The sequence below is a fragment of the Entelurus aequoreus genome, linkage group LG03, assembly GCF_033978785.1.
Source record: "Entelurus aequoreus isolate RoL-2023_Sb linkage group LG03, RoL_Eaeq_v1.1, whole genome shotgun sequence".
Lineage (NCBI taxonomy): Eukaryota > Metazoa > Chordata > Actinopteri > Syngnathiformes > Syngnathidae > Entelurus > Entelurus aequoreus.
In genome coordinates this window covers 8,071,483-8,092,764 of record NC_084733.1, presented here as the reverse complement: position 1 = coordinate 8,092,764, position 21,282 = coordinate 8,071,483, and the positions used below count along the sequence as shown (strand labels likewise).

At 39.7% G+C, this 21,282-nt stretch overlaps 1 protein-coding gene across 7 annotated transcripts in view; it reads left to right on the top strand.

Moving 5' to 3' along the window:
• The window catches only part of cimap1b (ciliary microtubule associated protein 1B), a 25,300-nt gene extending 4,018 nt beyond the window's left edge, over nucleotides 1-21,282 (top strand). For 4 of the 7 annotated variants that reach the window (XM_062041036.1, XM_062041034.1, XM_062041037.1 and 1 more), the window contains 6 exons: nucleotides 3,459-3,573; nucleotides 3,638-3,841; nucleotides 3,905-4,012; nucleotides 8,779-8,900; nucleotides 20,536-20,676; nucleotides 20,734-21,282. In XM_062041036.1, coding sequence (XP_061897020.1) covers nucleotides 3,462-3,573; nucleotides 3,638-3,841; nucleotides 3,905-4,012; nucleotides 8,779-8,900; nucleotides 20,536-20,676; nucleotides 20,734-20,850 — 804 coding nt within the window. In that variant the 5' untranslated portion in view covers nucleotides 3,459-3,461 and the 3' untranslated portion in view covers nucleotides 20,851-21,282. Of the gene's footprint in view, nucleotides 1-3,079; nucleotides 3,574-3,637; nucleotides 3,842-3,904; nucleotides 4,013-8,778; nucleotides 8,901-20,535; nucleotides 20,677-20,733 lie in introns of all 7 variants that reach the window. The other 3 variants (XM_062041035.1, XM_062041039.1, XM_062041038.1) reach the window with 1 other exon arrangement.

The following is a 21,282-nucleotide window of genomic DNA, read 5'->3' as shown; positions in this document are numbered from 1 at the left end:
CAAAATGTAGTGTTGTATTACTGTAAATGGAAAAACCGTACTGCTAAAAAAAGGCAGCTCAGTTGCCTGAATTTTACTGTAAATAAAAAAAACTGCAATTTTACAGTAAGATTTTGGCACCTGAGCTGCCTGTTTTTTTTTTAACACAAATCAACAACTGTAGGTTTTTCGGTGTATTACTGTAACTGCCAAAAAGTAAAAAAAACAGTAATAAAATGAGTTTTTTTTCATTTAGAGAAAAATGCTGTAAATGTCACAATTTGACCATGAAATCTATTGCTACTTTTTACATTGCACAATTTGATGGATAACTTGCTTTGAAATCATTATTAGTATTTATTTCTATTTAAAAATGGTTTGAATGTTTCATCATATACTTTTGCATAATTAGACAAAATTAACATCATTTGTGATTACATGGAGTACCGTATTTTTCGGAGTATAAGTCGCACCGGAGTAGAAGTCGCACCGGCCGAAAATGCATAATAAAGAAGGAGAAAAACATATATAAGTCGCACTGGAGTATAAGTCTCATTTTTTGGGGAAAGTTATTTGATAAAAGCCAACACCAAGAATAGACATTTGAAAGGCAATTTAAAATAAATAAAGAATAGTGAACAACAGGCTGAATAAGTGTACGTTATATGAGGCATAAATAACCAACTGAGAACGTGCCTGGTATGTTAACGTAACATATTATGGTAAGAGTCATTCAAATAACTTTCCCCAAAAAATGCGACTTACAATCCAGTGTGACTTATATGTTTTTTTCCTTCTTTATTATGCATTTTCGGCCGGTGCGACTTATACTCCGGAGCGACTTATACTTCGAAAAATACGGTAATTTCACCTAAAAATGTAGTGTTATATTACTGTAAATGGAAAAACCGTTCTGCTTTTTTTTATGGTAAAAAACAAAAAGGCAGCTCAGTTGCCAGAATTTAACTGTAAATAAAATAAAATAAAATTTTACAGTAAGATTTTGGCACCTGAGCTGCCTGGTTGTTTTTTTTTAACGCAAATCAACAACTGTATGTTTTTCGGTGTATCACTGTAACTGCCAAAAAGTAAAAAAAACAGTAAAAAAAAAAATAAAAAAAATTTTAATTTAGAGAAAAATGCTGTAAATGTCACAATTTGACCATGAAATCTATTGCTACTTTTTACATTGCACAATTTGATGAATAACTTGCTTTGAAATCATTATTAGTATTTATTTCTATTTAAAAATGGTTTGAATGTATCATCATATATTTTTGCATAATTAGACAATATTAACATCATTTGTGATTACATGGAGTACCGTATTTTTCGGAGTATAAGTCGCACCGGCCGAAAATGCATAATAAAGAAGGAGAAAAACATATAAGTCGCACTGGAGTATAAGTCACATTTTTGGGGGGAAATTTATTTGATAAAACCCAACCCCAAGAATAGACATTTGAAAGGCAATTTAAAATAAATAAAGAATAGTGAACAACAGGCTGAATAAGTGTACGTTATATGAGGCATAAATAACCAACTGAGAACGTGCCTGGTATGTTAACGTAACATATTATGGTAAGAGTCATTCAAATAACTTTCCCCCAAAAATGCGACTTACAATCCAGTGCGACTTATATGATTTTTTTCCTTCTTTATTATGCATTTTCGGCCGGTGCGACTTATACTCCGGAGCGACTTATACTCCGAAAAATACGGTAATTTCACCTCAAAATGTAGTGTTATATTACTGTAAATGGAAAAACCGTATATGGTAAAAAAAAAAGGCAGCTCAGTTGCCAGAATTTTACTGTAAATAAAAAAAAAAATTCAATTTTACAGTAAGATTTTGGCACCTGAGCTGCCTGTTTATTTTTTAACGCAAATCAACAGCTGTAGGTTTTTCCGTGTATTGCTGTAAATGCCAAAAAGTAAAAAAAACAGTAAAAAAATGTTTTAAAGTTTTTTTTTCATTTAGAGAAAAATGCTGTAAATGTCACAATTTGACCATGAAATCTATTGCTACTTTTTACATTGCACAATTTGATGGATAACTTGCTTTGAAATCATTATTAGTATTTATTTCTATTTAAAAATGGTTTGAATGTATCATCATATATTTTTGCATAATTAGACAATATTAACATCATTTGTGATTACATGGAGTACCGTATTTTTCGGAGTATAAGTCGCTCCGGAGTATAAGTCGCACCGGCCGAAAATGCATAATAAAGAAGGAGAAAAACATATATAAGTCGCACTGGAGTATAAGTCGCATTTTTTGGGAGAAATGTATTTGATAAAAGCCAACACCAAGAATAGACATTTGAAAGGCAATTTAAAATAAATAAAGAATAGTGAACAACAGGCTGAATAAGTGTACGTTATATGAGGCATAAATAACCAACTGAGAACGTGCCTGGTATGTTAACGTAACATATTATGGTAAGAGTCATTCAAATAACTTTCCCCAAAAAATGCGACTTACAATCCAGTGCGACTTATATATGTTTTTTTCCTTCTTTATTATGCATTTTCGGCCGGAGCGACTTATACTCCGAAAAATACGGTAATTTCACCTCAAAATGTAGTGTTATATTACTATAAATGGAAAAATCGTACTGCTTTTTTTTTACGGTAAAAAAAAAAAAAAAAAAGGCAGCTCAGTTGCCAGAATTTTACTGTAAATAAAAAAAACTGCAATTTTACAGTAAGATTTTGGCACCTGAGCTGCATGTTTTGTTTTTTACGCAAATCAACAACTGTAGGTTTTTCGGTGTATTACTGTAACTGCCAAAAAGTTTTAAAAAAATGTAAAAAAAATTAAAAAATAGTTTTTTTTCATTTAGATAAAAATGCTGTAAATGTCACAATTTGACCATGAAATCTATTGCTACTTTTTACATTGCACAATTTGATGGATAACTTGCTTTGAAATCATTATTAGTATTTATTTCTATTTAAAAATGGTTTGAATGTTTCATCATATATTTTTGCATAATTAGACAATATTGACATCATTTGCGATTACATGGAATAGAAAGAATACCTTTAGTAAGACAAGTTGCAGTACTTTATTGATACATATTATTTCCAGGCTTTCGAGGGCCAAATAAAATGATGTGGCGGGCCTTGAGTTTGACACCTGCGCTCTAAGGAGACCAAAGTGTCTGATACATGCTCAGTGAAGCCCAAAGCGAGCTCCGGGGCCCCGTCTCTTCCTCCGTCTCCAATGCAGACATGGCCATGGCTCCCCAAGGCAGATCCAAAAGTTCAGCGCAGAGACCACAAAAGTGGCATCCCCAAAGGGACACGATCCAAAAGGCAAAAAAACAAGATTGAAAGACAAGGGAGAAACACGTAGCACCACACTCTTGCAAGCAGCAGCCACCACAGCGGCGCCATCTTGGAAAAAGCAAGAACGCATCAGGATATTTCTGCTGAGACTAGTGGCCTGTATTTGTCTATACTCCAAGATAATGCCTGATGAAGAGCCCTGGGTTGGATCATGGAGGCCCCACAGACCGCGAGGGCCCATAGCTGCTCGCTATGGCAGCCCGGGCCCAAAGTATGCCCTCCCTTCGTTGACAGGTACATGTTTGCCTCCTCACCTTTCAAGATCAATGATCAGTGACCAGGTTTCTCCTTCATTCAGGATCCAGTAAACACGATCCAACCAAAAACAAAGCACCCAGTTACAGTTTTCGGGCCAGTTATGACATCGCCAAACAGGACATCTCGCCCGGACCCAAACACCTCATCCCCTCAAATATTACCAAAAACGGCCGAGACGGAGCCCGGGCCTTTTCATTTGGCAGCCGTCCCAAAGACTTGGCACGTTTCCAAGTCCCTGCCCCCAGTACGTAGAACACAATGCAGGCAGCTGGTGTTGGAATGATGACTTTGTCTTCTGCTGCTTTAGATCGCTATCACCTGGAAACTGCAGACAAGTACACCTACAACTCTTCTCCTTCTTACACCTTGTCCGGGAGGTGGAAAGAAGTCATACTCAGCAACCAGAAAACCCCCGGTACATCCTTTCATCCTCGTTCCCTTTCTTTCACCTCACCGTCCTCAACTCTTTGTCCCTGCAGACCCAGCATCCCTTTCATCCTCTTTCACCTAACCATCTTCAACTCTTTGTACCTTTCATCCTCTTTCACCTAACCATCTTCAACTCTTTGTACCTTTCATCCTCTTTCACCCAACCATCTTCAAGTCTTTGTACCTTTCATCCTCTTTCACCCAACCATCTTCAACTCTTTGTACCTTTCATCCTCTTTCAACCAACCATCTTCAACTCTGTGTACCTTTCATCCTCTTTCACCCAACCATCTTCAAGTCTTTGTACCTTTCATCCTCTTTCACCCAACCATCTTCAAGTCTTTGTACCTTTCATCCTCTTTCACCTAACCATCTTCAAGTCTTTGTACCTTTCATCCTCTTTCACCTAACCATCTTCAACTCTTTGTACCTTTCATCCTCTTTCATCTAACCATCTTCAACTCTTTGTACCTTTCACCCTCTTTCATCTAACCATCTTCAACTCTTTGTACCTTTCATCCTCTTTCACCCAACCATCTTCAAGTCTTTGTACCTTTCATCCTCTTTCACCCAACCATATTCAAGTCTTTGTACCTTTCATCCTCTTTCACCTAACCATCTTCAAGTCTTTGTACCTTTCATCCTCTTTCACCTAACCATCTTCAAGTCTTTGTACCTTTCATCCTCTTTCACCTAACCATATTCAACTCTTTGTCCCTGCAGACCCAGCATCCCTTTCATCCTCTTTCATCTAACCATCTTCAACTCTTTGTACCTTTCATCCTCTTTCATCTAACCATCTTCAACTCTTTGTACCTTTCATCCTCTTTCACCTAACCATATTCAACTCTTTGTATCGTTCATCCTCTTTCACCTAACCATCTTCAACTCTGTGTACCTTTCATCCTCTTTTACCTAACCATCTTCAACTCTTTGTCCCTGCAGACCCAGCATCCCTTTCATCCTCTTTCACCTAACCATCTTCAACTCTTTGTACCTTTAATCCTCTTTCACCTAACCATCTTCAACTCTGTACTTTCATCCTCTTTCCCTTTCATCCTCTTTCACCTAACCATCTTCAACTCTTTGTCCTTTCATCCCCTTTCACCTAACCATCTTCAACTCTTTGTCCCTGCAGACCCAGCGTCCCTTTCATCCTCTTTCACCCAACCATCTGCAACTCTTTGTACCTTTCATCCTCTTTCACCTAACCATATTCAACTCTTTGTACCTTTCATCATCTTTCACCTAACCATCTTCAACTCTTTGTCCCTGCAGACCCAGCATCCCTTTCATCCTCTTTCACCTAAGCATCTTCAACTCTTTGTACCTTTCATCCTTTCACCTAACCATCTTCAACTCTTTGTACCTTTCATCCTCTTTCACCTAACCATATTCAACTCTTTGTACCGTTCATCCTCTTTCACCTAACCATCTTCAACTCTTTGTCCCTGCAGACCTAGCATCCCTTTCATCCTCTTTCACCTAACCATCTTCAACTCTTTGTACTTTTCCACCTCTTTCACCTAACCATCTTCAACTCTGTGTACCTTTCCACCTCTTTCTCCTAACCATCTTCAACTCTTTGTACCTTTCCACCTCTTTCACTTAACCATCTTCAACTCTTTGTCTCTTTCATCCACTTTCACCCAACCATCTTCAACTCTTTGTACCTTTCCACCTCTTTCACCTAACCATCTTCAACTCTTTGTCTCTTTCATCCACTTTCACCCAACCATCTTCAACTCTTTGTACCTTCCATCCTCTTTCACCTAACCATCTTCAACTCTGTGTACCTTTCATCCTCTTTCACCTAACCATCTTCAACTCTTTGTCCCTTTCATCCTCTTTCACCCAACCATCTTCAACTCTTTGTCTCCGCAGGCCCAGCATCCCTTTCATCCTCTTTCACCCAACCATCTTCAACTCTTTGTCCCTTTCATCCTCTTTCACCTAACCATCTTCAACTCTTTGTCCCTTTCATCCTCTTTCACCCAACCATCTTCAACTCTTTGTGCCCGCAGGCCCAGCATCCCTTTCATCCTCTTTCACCTAACCATCTTCAACTCTTTGTCTCCGTAGGCCCAGCATCCCTTTCATCCTCTTTCACCTAACCATCTTCAACTCTTTGTCCCTTTCATCCTCTTTCACCCAACCATCTTCAACTCTTTGTCCCTACAGGCCCAGCATCCCTTTCATCATCTTTCACCTAACCATCTTCAACTCTTTGTCCCTTTCATCCTCTTTCACCTAACCATCTTCAACTCTTTGTCCCTTTCATCCTCTTTCACCCAACCATCTTCAACTCTTTGTGCCCGCAGGCCCAGCATCCCTTTCATCCTCTTTCACCTAACCATCTTCAACTCTGTCCCTTTCATCCTCTTTCACCTAACCATCTTCAACTCTTTGTCCCTTTCATCCTCTTTCACCCAACCATCTTCAACTCTTTGTGCCCGCAGGCCCAGCATCCCTTTCATCCTCTTTCACCTAACCATCTTCAACTCTTTGTCCCTTTCATCCTCTTTCACCCAACCATCTTCAACTCTTTGTGCCCGCAGGCCCAGCATCCCTTTCATCCTCTTTCACCCAACCATCTTCAAGTCTTTGTACCTTTCATCCTCTTTCACCCAACCATATTCAAGTCTTTGTACCTTTCATCCTCTTTCACCTAACCATCTTCAAGTCTTTGTACCTTTCATCCTCTTTCACCTAACCATCTTCAAGTCTTTGTACCTTTCATCCTCTTTCACCTAACCATATTCAACTCTTTGTCCCTGCAGACCCAGCATCCCTTTCATCCTCTTTCATCTAACCATCTTCAACTCTTTGTACCTTTCATCCTCTTTCATCTAACCATCTTCAACTCTTTGTACCTTTCATCCTCTTTCACCTAACCATATTCAACTCTTTGTATCGTTCATCCTCTTTCACCTAACCATCTTCAACTCTGTGTACCTTTCATCCTCTTTTACCTAACCATCTTCAACTCTTTGTCCCTGCAGACCCAGCATCCCTTTCATCCTCTTTCACCTAACCATCTTCAACTCTTTGTACCTTTAATCCTCTTTCACCTAACCATCTTCAACTCTGTACTTTCATCCTCTTTCCCTTTCATCCTCTTTCACCTAACCATCTTCAACTCTTTGTCCTTTCATCCCCTTTCACCTAACCATCTTCAACTCTTTGTCCCTGCAGACCCAGCGTCCCTTTCATCCTCTTTCACCCAACCATCTGCAACTCTTTGTACCTTTCATCCTCTTTCACCTAACCATATTCAACTCTTTGTACCTTTCATCATCTTTCACCTAACCATCTTCAACTCTTTGTCCCTGCAGACCCAGCATCCCTTTCATCCTCTTTCACCTAAGCATCTTCAACTCTTTGTACCTTTCATCCTTTCACCTAACCATCTTCAACTCTTTGTACCTTTCATCCTCTTTCACCTAACCATATTCAACTCTTTGTACCGTTCATCCTCTTTCACCTAACCATCTTCAACTCTTTGTCCCTGCAGACCTAGCATCCCTTTCATCCTCTTTCACCTAACCATCTTCAACTCTTTGTACCTTTCCACCTCTTTCACCTAACCATCCTCTTTGTACCTTTCCACCTCTTTCACCTAACCATCTTCAACTCTGTGTACCTTTCCACCTCTTTCTCCTAACCATCTTCAACTCTTTGTACCTTTCCACCTCTTTCACCTAACCATCTTCAACTCTTTGTCTCTTTCATCCACTTTCACCCAACCATCTTCAACTCTTTGTACCTTTCCACCTCTTTCACCTAACCATCTTCAACTCTTTGTCTCTTTCATCCACTTTCACCCAACCATCTTCAACTCTTTGTACCTTCCATCCTCTTTCACCTAACCATCTTCAACTCTGTGTACCTTTCATCCTCTTTCACCTAACCATCTTCAACTCTTTGTCCCTTTCATCCTCTTTCACCCAACCATCTTCAACTCTTTGTCTCCGCAGGCCCAGCATCCCTTTCATCCTCTTTCACCTAACCATCTTCAACTCTTTGTCCCTTTCATCCTCTTTCACCTAACCATCTTCAACTCTTTGTCCCTTTCATCCTCTTTCACCCAACCATCTTCAACTCTTTGTGCCCGCAGGCCCAGCATCCCTTTCATCCTCTTTCACCTAACCATCTTCAACTCTTTGTCTCCGTAGGCCCAGCATCCCTTTCATCCTCTTTCACCTAACCATCTTCAACTCTTTGTCCCTTTCATCCTCTTTCACCCAACCATCTTCAACTCTTTGTCCCTACAGGCCCAGCATCCCTTTCATCATCTTTCACCTAACCATCTTCAACTCTTTGTCCCTTTCATCCTCTTTCACCTAACCATCTTCAACTCTTTGTCCCTTTCATCCTCTTTCACCCAACCATCTTCAACTCTTTGTGCCCGCAGGCCCAGCATCCCTTTCATCCTCTTTCACCTAACCATCTTCAACTCTTTGTCCCTTTCATCCTCTTTCACCTAACCATCTTCAACTCTTTGTCCCTTTCATCCTCTTTCACCCAACCATCTTCAACTCTTTGTGCCCGCAGGCCCAGCATCCCTTTCATCCTCTTTCACCCAACCATCTTCAAGTCTTTGTACCTTTCATCCTCTTTCACCTAACCACTTTCAACTCTTTGTCCCCGCAGGCCCAGCATCCCTTTCATCCTCTTTCACCCAACCATCTTCAACTCTTTGTCCCTTTCATCCTCTTTCACCTAACCACCTTCAACTCTTTGTCTCCGCAGGCCCAGCATCCAACAGCCTGCCTCCTGTCATCGGTCCAAAGACCGTCAATATCGCCGCAGCGCCTGCACACTCGCTTTACGGCCGCAGCAAAAACGGAAACTTTTTCGAAGACTACACAAAGGTAAGAGCAAAAATCAGACGACCTTTGAAGAAAACTACAAAATAACTGTGGCATTTCTGCAAAATGTGTGCACTAATAAATATGAAGGTGAATCAGCCCCTCGTCAGACATGGGGAGAACTTTTTGCTGGAATTATTGCTTTGACTTGTCTTACCATGAATAAGCATACTCTTATTTTTTTTTGTGATGGGAGCACATACTTGTTGGTCACAAAAAACATCCATGAAGTTTGGTTCTTTTATGAATTTATTATGGGTCTACTGAAAATGTGAGCAAATGTGCTGGGTCAAAAGTATACATACAGCAATGTTAATATTTGCTTACATGTCCCTTGGCAAGTTGACCTGCAATAAGGCGCTTTTGGTAGCCATCCACAAGACAAGACATCACATGGACAAAGATAAGACCTTCTGGAGGAAAGTTCTGTGGTCAGAGGAAACAAAAATGGACCTGTTTGGCCACGATACCCAGCAATATGTTTGGAGGAGAAAAATCCCAGGAACACCACACCTACCGCCAAGCATGGTGGTGGTAGTATTATGCTCTGGGCCAGTTTTGCTGCCAATGGAACTGCTGCTTTAAAGGCCTACTGAAATGAATTTTTTTTATTTAAACTGGGATAGCAGATCTATTCTACGTGTCATACTTGATCATTTCACGATATTGCCATATTTTTGCTGAAAGGATTTAGTATAGAACAACGACGATAAAGATCGCAACGTTTGGTATCTGATAAAAAAAAGGCTTGCCCCTACCGGAAGTAGCGTGACGTAGTCAGTTGAACATATACGCAAAGTTCCCTATTGTTTACAATGATGGCCGCCAGAAGTGAGAGAGATTCGGACCGAGAAAGCGACAATTTCCCCATTAATTTGAGCGAGGATGAAGAAAGATTTGTGGATGAGTAAAGTGCAAGTGAAGGACTAGTGGGGAGTTGAAGCTATTCAGATAGGGAAGATGCTGTGAGAGCCGGGGGTGACCTGATATTCAGCTGGGAATGACTACAACAGTAAATAAACACAAGACATATATATACTCTATTAGCCACAACACAACCAGGCTTATATTTAATATGACACAAATTAATCCCGCATAAAAACACCTAGGTGTTTGTTATGCTAGCTCCTAGCTACTAGCTACTAGCTCGAGCTAGTTATAGCTCGAGCGGGTAATATGGACGGGATTCCGTCCATATAAACCGCCAATACAATTCAAACACCTGCACAACACACACACTCACTCAGCCCAAAGAACCGTTCACCTAACCCAAGGTTCATAAAGCTTATATATTTAATCAAAGTTACGTACATGACACACGCGTGTCATGTACGTAACTTTTGATTGCTTGCCAGTACGTGCGCACGTACTGGCAAGCAATCAAATGTTTGGAAGCGCGCGGGTGGGACCTGATACTCAGCTGGGAATGACTACAACCGTAAATAAACACAAGACATATATATACTCTATTAGCCACAACACAACCAGGCTTATATTTAATATGCCACAAATTAATCCTAATGCTAGCTCCTAGCTACTAGCTCGAGCTAGTTATAGCAAGCGATCAAATGTTTGGAAGCGCAGCTGTGTACTCACGGTATCGCAACTGTGTATCCAAATCAAAGTCCTCCTGGTAAGAGTCTCTGTTGTCCGAGTTCTTCAATCTTGACTGCATCTTTCGGGAATGTAAACAAAGAAGCGCCGGCTGTGTACGTGTTGCTGCTGACTTCCCTCGCAAAATAGACGCTTCGCACCGACAACTTTCTTCTTTGCTTGCTCAGCTTCTTTCTCCATAATGCAATGAACAAATTGCAACAGATTCACCAACACAGATGTCCAGAATACTGTGGAATAATGACATGAAAACAGAGCTATTTCGTATTGACTTCAATGGTGTCCGAATACTTCCGTTTCAATGATTGAAGTCACGCGCATACGTCATCCTCAGAGGCATTTCGAACCGGAAGTTTAGCGGGAAATTTTAAATTGCATTTTATAAGTTAACCCGGCCGTATTGGCATGTGTTGCAATGTTAAGATTTCATTGATATATAAACTATCAGACTGCGTGGTCGGTAGTAGTGGCTTTCAGTATGCCTTTAAATGGGACAATGAAAAAGGAGGATTACCTCCAAATTCATCAGGACAACCTAAAACCATCACCCCGGAGGTTGGGTCTTGGGCGCAGGTGGGTGTTCCAACAGGACAATGACCCCAAACACAGGTCAAAAGTGGTAAAGGAATGGCTAAATCAGGCTACAATGAAGGTTTTTGAATGGCCTTCCCAAAGTCCTGACTTAAACGTGTGGACAATGCTGAAGAAACAAGTCCATGTCAGAAAACCAACACATTTAGCTGAACTGGACACATTTTGTCAAGAGGAGTGGTGAAAAATTCAAGCAGAAGCTTGTGGATGGCTACCAAAAGTGCCTTATTGCAGTGAAACTCGCCAAGGGACATGTAAGAAAATATTCATAAATATATTAATAAATATCAATACCATCTATTCTTATTTCTTGGTGTTGTTTCCAGCTAACATAATGTTTAGCTTAGCTTTTAGCATCCCTGCCCCCGGCATTCTCAGTGCGCAGCCTCGTCCTCCAGTGATAACGTTACGTAAGATACTGAGAAATACCCTGTTTGCCGTGGATGGGCATTAATGGTGATTGATGACATTTGTTTTGATGGCAATGGGTTGATAGTGATCCCTAATTGTAATACTCACCCCCAAATCCTCCACACGACACCTACGCTCCGGACAGGCTAACCTCCTCCAACCTCCGAGGACAAAGCTACGAACAATGGGAGACCGGGCTTTCTGCTCTGCCGTGCCCAGTCTGTGGAACGCTCTTATTTTTAAAAAAGCCTTTTTTTAGATGTACGCATACTAGTTATAGCTATTTGGCTGTTCTAGTTTTTATTTTTTATTTTTTTTAATTATTTTTTTTAATACACTGTAGCACTTTGAGGTTGTTTACTCAATGTAAAGTGCTTTTTACAAATAAAATCTATTGTTATTATTATTATTAGGGACCGAATGTCCCTTTGGGACAGAGGACCCTATTGTAATTGTAAGGTTTTATTATTATTATACCGCCGCCTCTTTGAGCTGTAATTTGACCCCCTTAACATGCTTCAAAACTCACCAAATTTGACACATACATCAGGACTGGCGAAAATTGCAATGTAATCAAAAAACCAAACCCCAAAACTCAAAATTGTGCTCTAGCGCCCCCTAGGAAAAAACACTGACAAAACTGCCTGTAACTTCCAGTAGGAATGTCGTAGAGACATGAAACAAAAACCTCTATGTAGGTCTCACTTAGACCTAGATTTCATACGCTGACATCTTTCAGCAAAAATCAATAGGAAGTTGGCAATTCCCCTTTCAAAACAAAAGTTTAGTAAAAACAGTCACTTTTGCCTCTTTGAGCTGTAATTTGACCCCCTTAACATGCTTCAAAACTCACCAAATTGAACACACACATCAGGACTGGCAAAAATTGCGATCTAATAAAAAAACAACAACCCCAAAACTCAAAATTGCGCTCTAGCGCCCCCTAGGAAGAAAACACAGACAAAACTGCCTGTAACTTCCAGTAGGAATGTCATAGAGACATGAAACAAAAACCTTTATGTAGGTCTCACTTAGATCTATATTCCATGTATTGACAACCCCCAGCAAAAATCAACAGGAAGTTTGCAATTCCCCCTTCAAAATAAAAGTTGGGTTAAAAACAGTCACCTTTTTTCAAACATTATCTCTGAGCGCGTTTGTCGTGTCGGCTTCAAACTAGCACAGGAGAGAGATTGAGCCCTTCTGATTAAAAGTTGACGAAAGAGTTTTAATTACTGCTCCGGTTTGGATTTTATGTGCCGTCAAAGTCGGTCCCGTCCATCGCTGCTTGCAGCTTTAATTAGGGACCGAATGACTCTTTGGGACAGAGGACCCTATTGTAATTGTAAGGTTTTATTATTATTATACCGCCGCCTCTTTGAGCTGTAATTTGACCCCCTTAACATGCTTCAAAACTCACCAAATTTGACACACACATCAGGACTAGCAAAAATTGCAATCTAATCAAAAAAACCAAACCCCAAAACTCAAAATTGTGCTCTAGCGCCCCCTAGGAAAAAACACAGACAAAACTGCCTGTAACTTCCAGCAGGAATGTCGTAGAGACATGAAACAAAAACCTCTATGTAGGTCTCACTTAGAACTAGATTTCATACACTGACATCTTTCAGCAAAAATCAACAGGAAGTTGGCAATTCCCCTTTCAAAACAAAAGTTTAGTAAAAACAGTCACTTTTGCCTCTTTGAGCTGTAATTTGACCCCCTTAACATGCCTCAAAACTCACCAAACTGGACACACACATCAGGACTGGCAGAAATTGCAATCTAATAAAAAACCCAACCCCAAAACTCAAAATTGCGCTCTAGCGCCCCCTAGGAAGAAAACAGACAAAACTGCCTGTAACTTCCAGTAGGAATGTCGTAGAGACATGAAACAAAAACCTATGTAGGTCTCACTTAGACCTATATTCCATATATTGACAACCCCCAGCAAAAATCAACAGGAAGTTTGCAATTCCCCCTTCAAAATAAAAGTTGGGTTAAAAACAGTCACCTTTTTTCAAACATTATCTCCTCTGAGCGCATTTGTCGTGTCGGCTTCAAACTAGCACAGGAGAGAGATTGAACCCTTCTGATTAAAAGTTGACGAAAGAGTTTTAATTACTGCTGCGGTTTGGATTTTATGTGCCGTCAAAGTCGGTCCCGTCCATCGCTGCTTGCAGCTTTAATTAGGGTCCGCCTGTACCCTGTATAAAGGACTCCCACAGGGAGTCCTTTGTACATGGACAAAGGACACTATTGTTATTGTAAGGTTTATTATTCCGCAGCTTTGCGCACTACTTTGACCCCCTTAACATGCTTCAAAACTCACCAAATTTGACACACACATAGAAAAACGTGCCCCAACCACTTTAGAAAAAAAAACTAACCCCAAAAATCAAAATTGCGCTCTAGCGCCCCCTAGGAAGAAAACTGCCTCCCACTAGGAAGGTCGTAGAGACATGAAACAAAAACCTCTATGTAGGTCTGACTTAGACCTACATTTCATAATTTCACATCCTCGGGCAAAAACCAACAGGAAATTGGCAATTTCCCCTTCAACACAAAAAATGACTAAACACACTCATTTTTGCTTCTTTGACCTGTAATTTGACCCCTTTAAAATACTTCAAAACTCACCAAACTTCTCACACACACCGGGACTGGTGGAAATTGCGATCTAAAAAAAAAACCAAACCCCAAAACTCAAAATTGCGCTCTAGCGCAATTTTTGAATAAAACAGAGACCAAACTGCTTCTCAGAGGAAAACAGACAAAACTGCTTGTAACTTCCGGTAGGAACGTCTTAGAGACATGAAACAAAAACCTCTATGTAGGTCTGACTTAGACCTACATTTCATAATTTCACATCCTCGGGCAAAAACCAACAGGAAATTGGCAATTTCCCCTTCAACACAAAAAATGACTAAAACACTCATTTTTGCTTCTTTGACCTGTAATTTGACCCCTTTAAAATACTTCAAAACTCACCAAACTTCTCACACACACCGGGACTGGTGGAAATTGCGATCTAAAAAAAAAAAACCGAACCCCAAAACTCAAAATTGCGCTGTAGCGCAATTTTTGAATAAAACAGAGACAAAACTGCTTCTCAGAGGAAAACACAGACAAAACTGCTTGTAACTTCCGGTAGGAACGTCTTAGAGACATGAAACAAAAACCTCTATGTAGGTCTGACTTAGACCTACATTTCATAATTTCACATCCTCGGGCAAAAACCAACAGGAAATTGGCAATTTCCCCTTCAACACAAAAAATGACTAAAAACACTAATTTTTGCTTCTTTGACCTGTAATTTGACCCCTTTAAAATACTTCAAAACTCACCAAACTTCTCACACACACCGGGACTGGTAAAAATTCCGATCTAAAAAAAAACCGAACCCCAAAACTCAAAATTGCGCTCTAGCGCAATTTTTGAATAAAACAGAGACAAAACTGCTTCTCAGAGGAAAACACAGACAAAACTGCTTGTAACTTCCAGTAGGAACGTCTTAGAGACATGAAACAAAAAACTCTATGTAGGTCTGACTTAGACCTACATTTCATAATTTCACATCCTCGGGCAAAAACCAACAGGAAATTGGCAATTTCCCCTTCAACACAAAAAATGACTAAAAACACTCATTTTTGCTTCTTTGACCTGTAATTTGACCCCTTTAAAATACTTCAAAACTCACCAAACTTCTCACACACACCGGGACTGGTGGAAATTGCGATCTAAAAAAAAAAAAAACGAACCCCAAAACTCAAAATTGCGCTCTAGCGCAATTTTTGAATAAAACAGAGACAAAACTGCTTCTCAGAGAAAACAACAATAAAAAGAGTAGACTAAAGAAAAATATTAATAAGAAGCATTATCAGAGGAACACCCACAGACCAAAACTGCCTTGTAACTTCCAGTAGAACGTCTTAGAGACATGAAACAAAAACCTCTATGTAGGTCTGACTTAGACCTACATTCATAATTTCACATCCTCGGGCAAAAACCAACAGGAAATTGGCAATTTCCCCTTCAACACAAAAAATGACTGAAAACACTCATTTTTGCTTCTTTGACCTGTAATTTGAGCCCTTTAAAATACTTCAAAACTCACCAAACTTCTCACACACACCGGGACTGGTGGAAATTGCGATCTAAAAAAAAAAAAACCGAACCCCAAAACTCAAAATTGCGCTCTAGCGCAATTTTTGAATAAAACAGAGACAAAACTGCTTCTCAGAGGAAAACACAGACAAAACTGCTTGTAACTTCCGGTAGGAACGTCTTAGAGACATGAAACAAAAACCTCTACGTAGGTCTGACTTAGACCTACATTTCATAATTTCACATCCTCGAGCAAAAACCAACAGGAAATTGGCAATTTCCCCTTCAACACAAAAAATGACTAAAAACACTCATTTTTGCTTCTTTGACCTGTAATTTGACCCCTTTAAAATACTTCAAAACTCACCAAACTTCTCACACACACAGGGACTGGTGGAAATTGCGATCTAAAAAAAAACAAAACCGAACCCCAAAACTCAAAATTGCGCTCTAGCGCAATTTTTGAATAAAACAGAGACAAAACTGCTTCTCAGAGGAAAACACAGACAAAACTGCTTGGAACTTCCGGTAGGAACGTCTTAGAGACATGAAACAAAAACCTCTATGTAGGTCTGACTTAGACCTACATTTCATAATTTCACATCCTCAGGCAAAAACCAACAGGAAATTGTCAATTTCCCCTTCAACACAAAAAATGACTAAAAACACTCATTTTTGCTTCTTTGACCTGTAATTTGAGCCCTTTAAAATACTTCAAAACTCACCAAACTTCTCACACACACCGGGACTGGTGGAAATTGCGATCTAAAAAAAAAAAAACCGAACCCCAAAACTCAAAATTGCGCTCTAGCGCAATTTTTGAATAAAACAGAGACAAAACTGCTATTTAGAGGAAAACACAGACAAAACTGCTTCTCAGAGGAAAACACAGACAAAACTGCTTGGAACTTCCGGTAGGAACGTCTTAGAGATATGAAACAAAAACCTCTATGTAGGTCTGACTTAGACCTACATTTCATAATTTCACATCCTCAGGCAAAAACCAACAGGAAATTGGCAATTTCCCCTTCAACACAAAAAATGACTAAAAACACTCATTTTTGCTTCTTTGACCTGTAATTTGACCCCTTTAAAATACTTCAAAACTCACCAAACTTCTCACACACATCAAGACTGGTGGAAATTGCGATCTAAAAAAAAAAAAACCGAACCCCAAAACTCAAAATTGCGCTCTAGCGCAATTTTTGAATAAAACAGAGACAAAACTGCTTCTCAGAGGAAAACACAGACAAAACTGCGTGTAACTTCCGGTAGGAACGTCTTAGAGACATGAAACAAAAACCTCTATGTAGGTCTGACTTAGACCTACATTTCATAATTTCACATCCTCGGGCAAAAACCAACAGGAAATTGGCAATTTCCCCTTCAACACAAACAATGACTAAAAACACTCATTTTTGCTTCTTTGACCTGTAATTTGACCCCTTTAAAATACTTCAAAACTCACCAAACTTCTCACACACACCGGGACTGGTGGAAATTGTGATCTAAAAAAAAAAAACCGAACCCCAAAACTCAAAATTGCGCTCTAGCGCAATTTTTGAATAAAACAGAGACAAAACTGCTATTTAGAGGAAAACACAGACAAAACTGCTTCTCAGAGGAAAACACAGACAAAACTGCTTGGAACTTCCGGTAGGAACGTCTTAGAGATATGAAACAAAAACCTCTATGTAGGTCTGACTTAGACCTACATTTCATAATTTCACATCCTCAGGCAAAAACCAACAGGAAATTGGCAATTCCCCCTTCAACACAAAAAATTACTAAAAACACTCATTTTTGCTTCTTTGACCTGTAATTTGACCCCTTTAAAATACTTCAAAACTCACCAAACTTCTCACACACATCAAGACTGGTGGAAATTGCGATCTAAAAAAAAAAAAACCGAACCCCAAAACTCAAAATTGCGCTCTAGCGCAATTTTTGAATAAAACAGAGACAAAACTGCTTCTCAGAGGAAAACACAGACAAAACTGCGTGTAACTTCCGGTAGGAACGTCTTAGAGACATGAAACAAAAACCTCTATGTAGGTCTGACTTAGACCTACATTTCATAATTTCACATCCTCGGGCAAAAACCAACAGGAAATTGGCAATTTCCCCTTCAACACAAAAAATGACTAAAAACACTCATTTTTGCTTCTTTGACCTGTAATTTGACCCCTTTAAAATACTTCAAAACTCACCAAACTTCTCACACACACCGGGACTGGTGGAAATTGTGATCTAAAAAAAAAAAACCGAACCCCAAAACTCAAAATTGCGCTCTAGCGCAATTTTTGAATAAAACAGAGACAAAACTGCTTCTCAGAGGAAAACACAGACAAAACTGCTTGGAACTTCCGGTAGGAACGTCTTAGAGACATGAAACAAAAACCTCTATGTAGGTCTGACTTAGACCTACATTTCATAATTTCACATCGTCGGGCAAAAACCAACAGGAAATTGGCAATTTCCCCTTCAACACAAAAAAATGACTAAAAACACTCATTTTTGCTTCTTTGACCTGTAATTTGACCCCTTTAAAATACTTCAAAACTCACCAAACTTCTCACACACCGGGACTGGTGGAAATTGCGATCTAAAAAAAAAAAAAAACGAACCCCAAAACTCAAAATTGCACTCTAGCGCAATTTTTGAATAAAACAGAGACAAAACTGCTTCTCAGAGGAAAACACAGACAAAACTGCGTGTAACTTCCGGTAGGAACGTCTTAGAGACATGAAACAAAAACCTCTATGTAGGTCTGACTTAGACCTACATTTCATAATTTCACATCGTCGGGCAAAAACCAACAGGAAATTGGCAATTTCCCCTTCAACACAAAAAAATGACTAAAAACACTCATTTTTGCTTCTTTGACCTGTAATTTGACCCCTTTAAAATACTTCAAAACTCACCAAACTTCTCACACACACCGGGACTGGTGGAAATTGCGATCTAAAAAAAAAAAAAACGAACCCCAAAACTCAAAATTGCACTCTAGCGCAATTTTTGAATAAAACAGAGACAAAACTGCTTCTCAGAGGAAAACACAGACAAAACTGCTTGTAACTTCCGGTAGGAACGTCTTAGAGACATGAAACAAAAACCTCTATGTAGGTCTGACTTAGACCTACATTTCATAATTTCACATCCTCGGGCAAAAACCAACAGGGAATTGGCAATTTCCCCTTCAACACAAAAAATGACTAAAAACACTCATTTTTGCTTCTTTGACCTGTAATTTGACCCCTTTAAAATACTTCAAAACTCACCAAACTTCTCACACACACCGGGACTGGTGGAAATTGCGATCTAAAAAAAAAAAAAAACCGAACCCCAAAACTCAAAATTGCGCTCTAGCGCAATTTTTGAATAAAACAGAGACAAAACTGCTTCTCAGAGGAAAACACAGACAAAACTGCTTGTAACTTCCGGTAGGAACGTCTTAGAGACATGAAACAAAAACCTCTACGTAGGTCTGACTTAGACCTACATTTCATAATTTCACATCCTCGAGCAAAAACCAACAGGAAATTGGCAATTTCCCCTTCAACACAAAAAATGACTAAAAACACTCATTTTTGCTTCTTTGACCTGTAATTTGACCCCTTTAAAATACTTCAAAACTCACCAAACTTCTCACACACACCGGGACTGGTGGAAATTCCGATCTAAAAAAAAACCGAACCCCAAAACTCAAAATTGCGCTCTAGCGCAATTTTTGAATAAAACAGAGACAAAACTGCTTCTCAGAGGAAAACCCAGACAAAACTGCTTGTAACTTCCAGTAGGAACGTCTTAGAGACATGAAACAAAAAACTCTATGTAGGTCTGACTTAGACCTACATTTCATAATTTCACATCCTCGAGCAAAAACCAACAGGAAATTGGCAATTTCCCCTTCAACACAAAAAATGACTAAAAACACTCATTTTTGCTTCTTTGACCTGTAATTTGACCCCTTTAAAATACTTCAAAACTCACCAAACTTCTCACACACACCGGGACTGGTGGAAATTGCGATCTAAAAAAAAAAAAACCGAACCCCAAAACTCAAAATTGCGCTCTAGCGCAATTTTTGAATAAAACAGAGACAAAACTGCTTCTCAGAGGAAAACACAGACAAAACTGCTTGTAACTTCCGGTAGGAACGTCTTAGAGACATGAAACAAAAACCTCTACGTAGGTCTGACTTAGACCTACATTTCATAATTTCACATCCTCGGGCAAAAATCAACAGGAAATTGGTAATTTCCCCTTCAACACAAAAAATGACTAAAAACACTAATTTTTGCTTCTTTGAGCTGTAATTTGACCCCTTTAAAATACTTCAAACTCACCAAACTTCTCACACACACCGGGACTGGTGGAAATTGCGATCTAAAAAAAAAAAAACCGAACCCCAAAACTCAGAATTGCGCTCTAGCGCAATTTTTTAATAAAACAGACAAAACTGCTTCTCAGAGGAAAACACAGACAAAACTGCTTGTAACTTCCGGTAGGAACGTCTTAGAGACATGAAACAAAAACCTCTACGTAGGTCTCACCTAGACCTACATTTCATAGATTGACATCCTTCAGCAAAAATCAACAGGAAGTTTGCTATTCCTCCATCAAAACTACATTTTTGTTACAACCGGTCACCAAACATCAAACGTTATCTCCTCTGAGCGCGTTTGTCGTTTCGGCTTCAAACTGCTACAGGAGAGAGATTGAACCCTTCTGATTAAAAGTTGACAAAAGCGTTTTGATCGGTAGTACGGTCTCACACAGGACTACCACTGGACAAAAGTATTGGGACACCTAGGACTAGCACCAGCCAAAATGCGGACCCGACCATCGCTGCTTGCAGCTTTAATTATTATTATTATTGTAGTGATTCTTATTCCTGGCCCTCATCCTCCAGACTCCAGGCCCTGCAGCGTATGAAGCTGTGGACCCCAAGATCTACCTGCGCAAGTCTCCTCAGTACAGCATGCCGGGCCGCAAGTTTGCGCCGATTAACGCCACAGCCACACCAGCACCCGGAGTCTACTGTCCTGAAAAGGTGGGAGGTTTCCACAATGTCCTTGGGATGATACCAACAGGTGTTTTCATGTTGCAGGTCACCACCGTACATTCCAAAGCTCCAGCCTTCACCTTCGGACTACGCCACTCGCAGTACACCGTCTGCCCCATCATGGACGCGGACAAGTATCAGCAGTCGTTTTCCTTCCTTTGAACTGAGACTCTGGCTTCTCCTGCTGACATTTGCAAAGTTCCAGCACACCAGGACGTTTGAGGCTGGTGGACGATCTTCCAGCACCTTCTTAAACTGTGACTCTTCACTTTGCTCAATGGTGTCGGGACATTTTTTTTTATTGTACAATATTTTTGATGGGGGGGGGGGGGAAAAAGTCCTTTTCTAGTTAAAGAACATACAGTTAAATGTATTTGTGCCCTGGTGAAATTGTCATTACATGTTTGTTTCCTTTTTGCTGGAAGTACAACAGTGACAGAAAATGTGTTTTCAATTTGCTGTCCTTTGATTGTCAATCCTCACACACACAATCTTGTCAATTCTGACAATTAGGACTGTTTCACAATGGAAAAAAATCAACGGCAAATAGTTTTCATGAATACTCGGCTGTGTCGTTTCCAGCTAAAAAGCCAA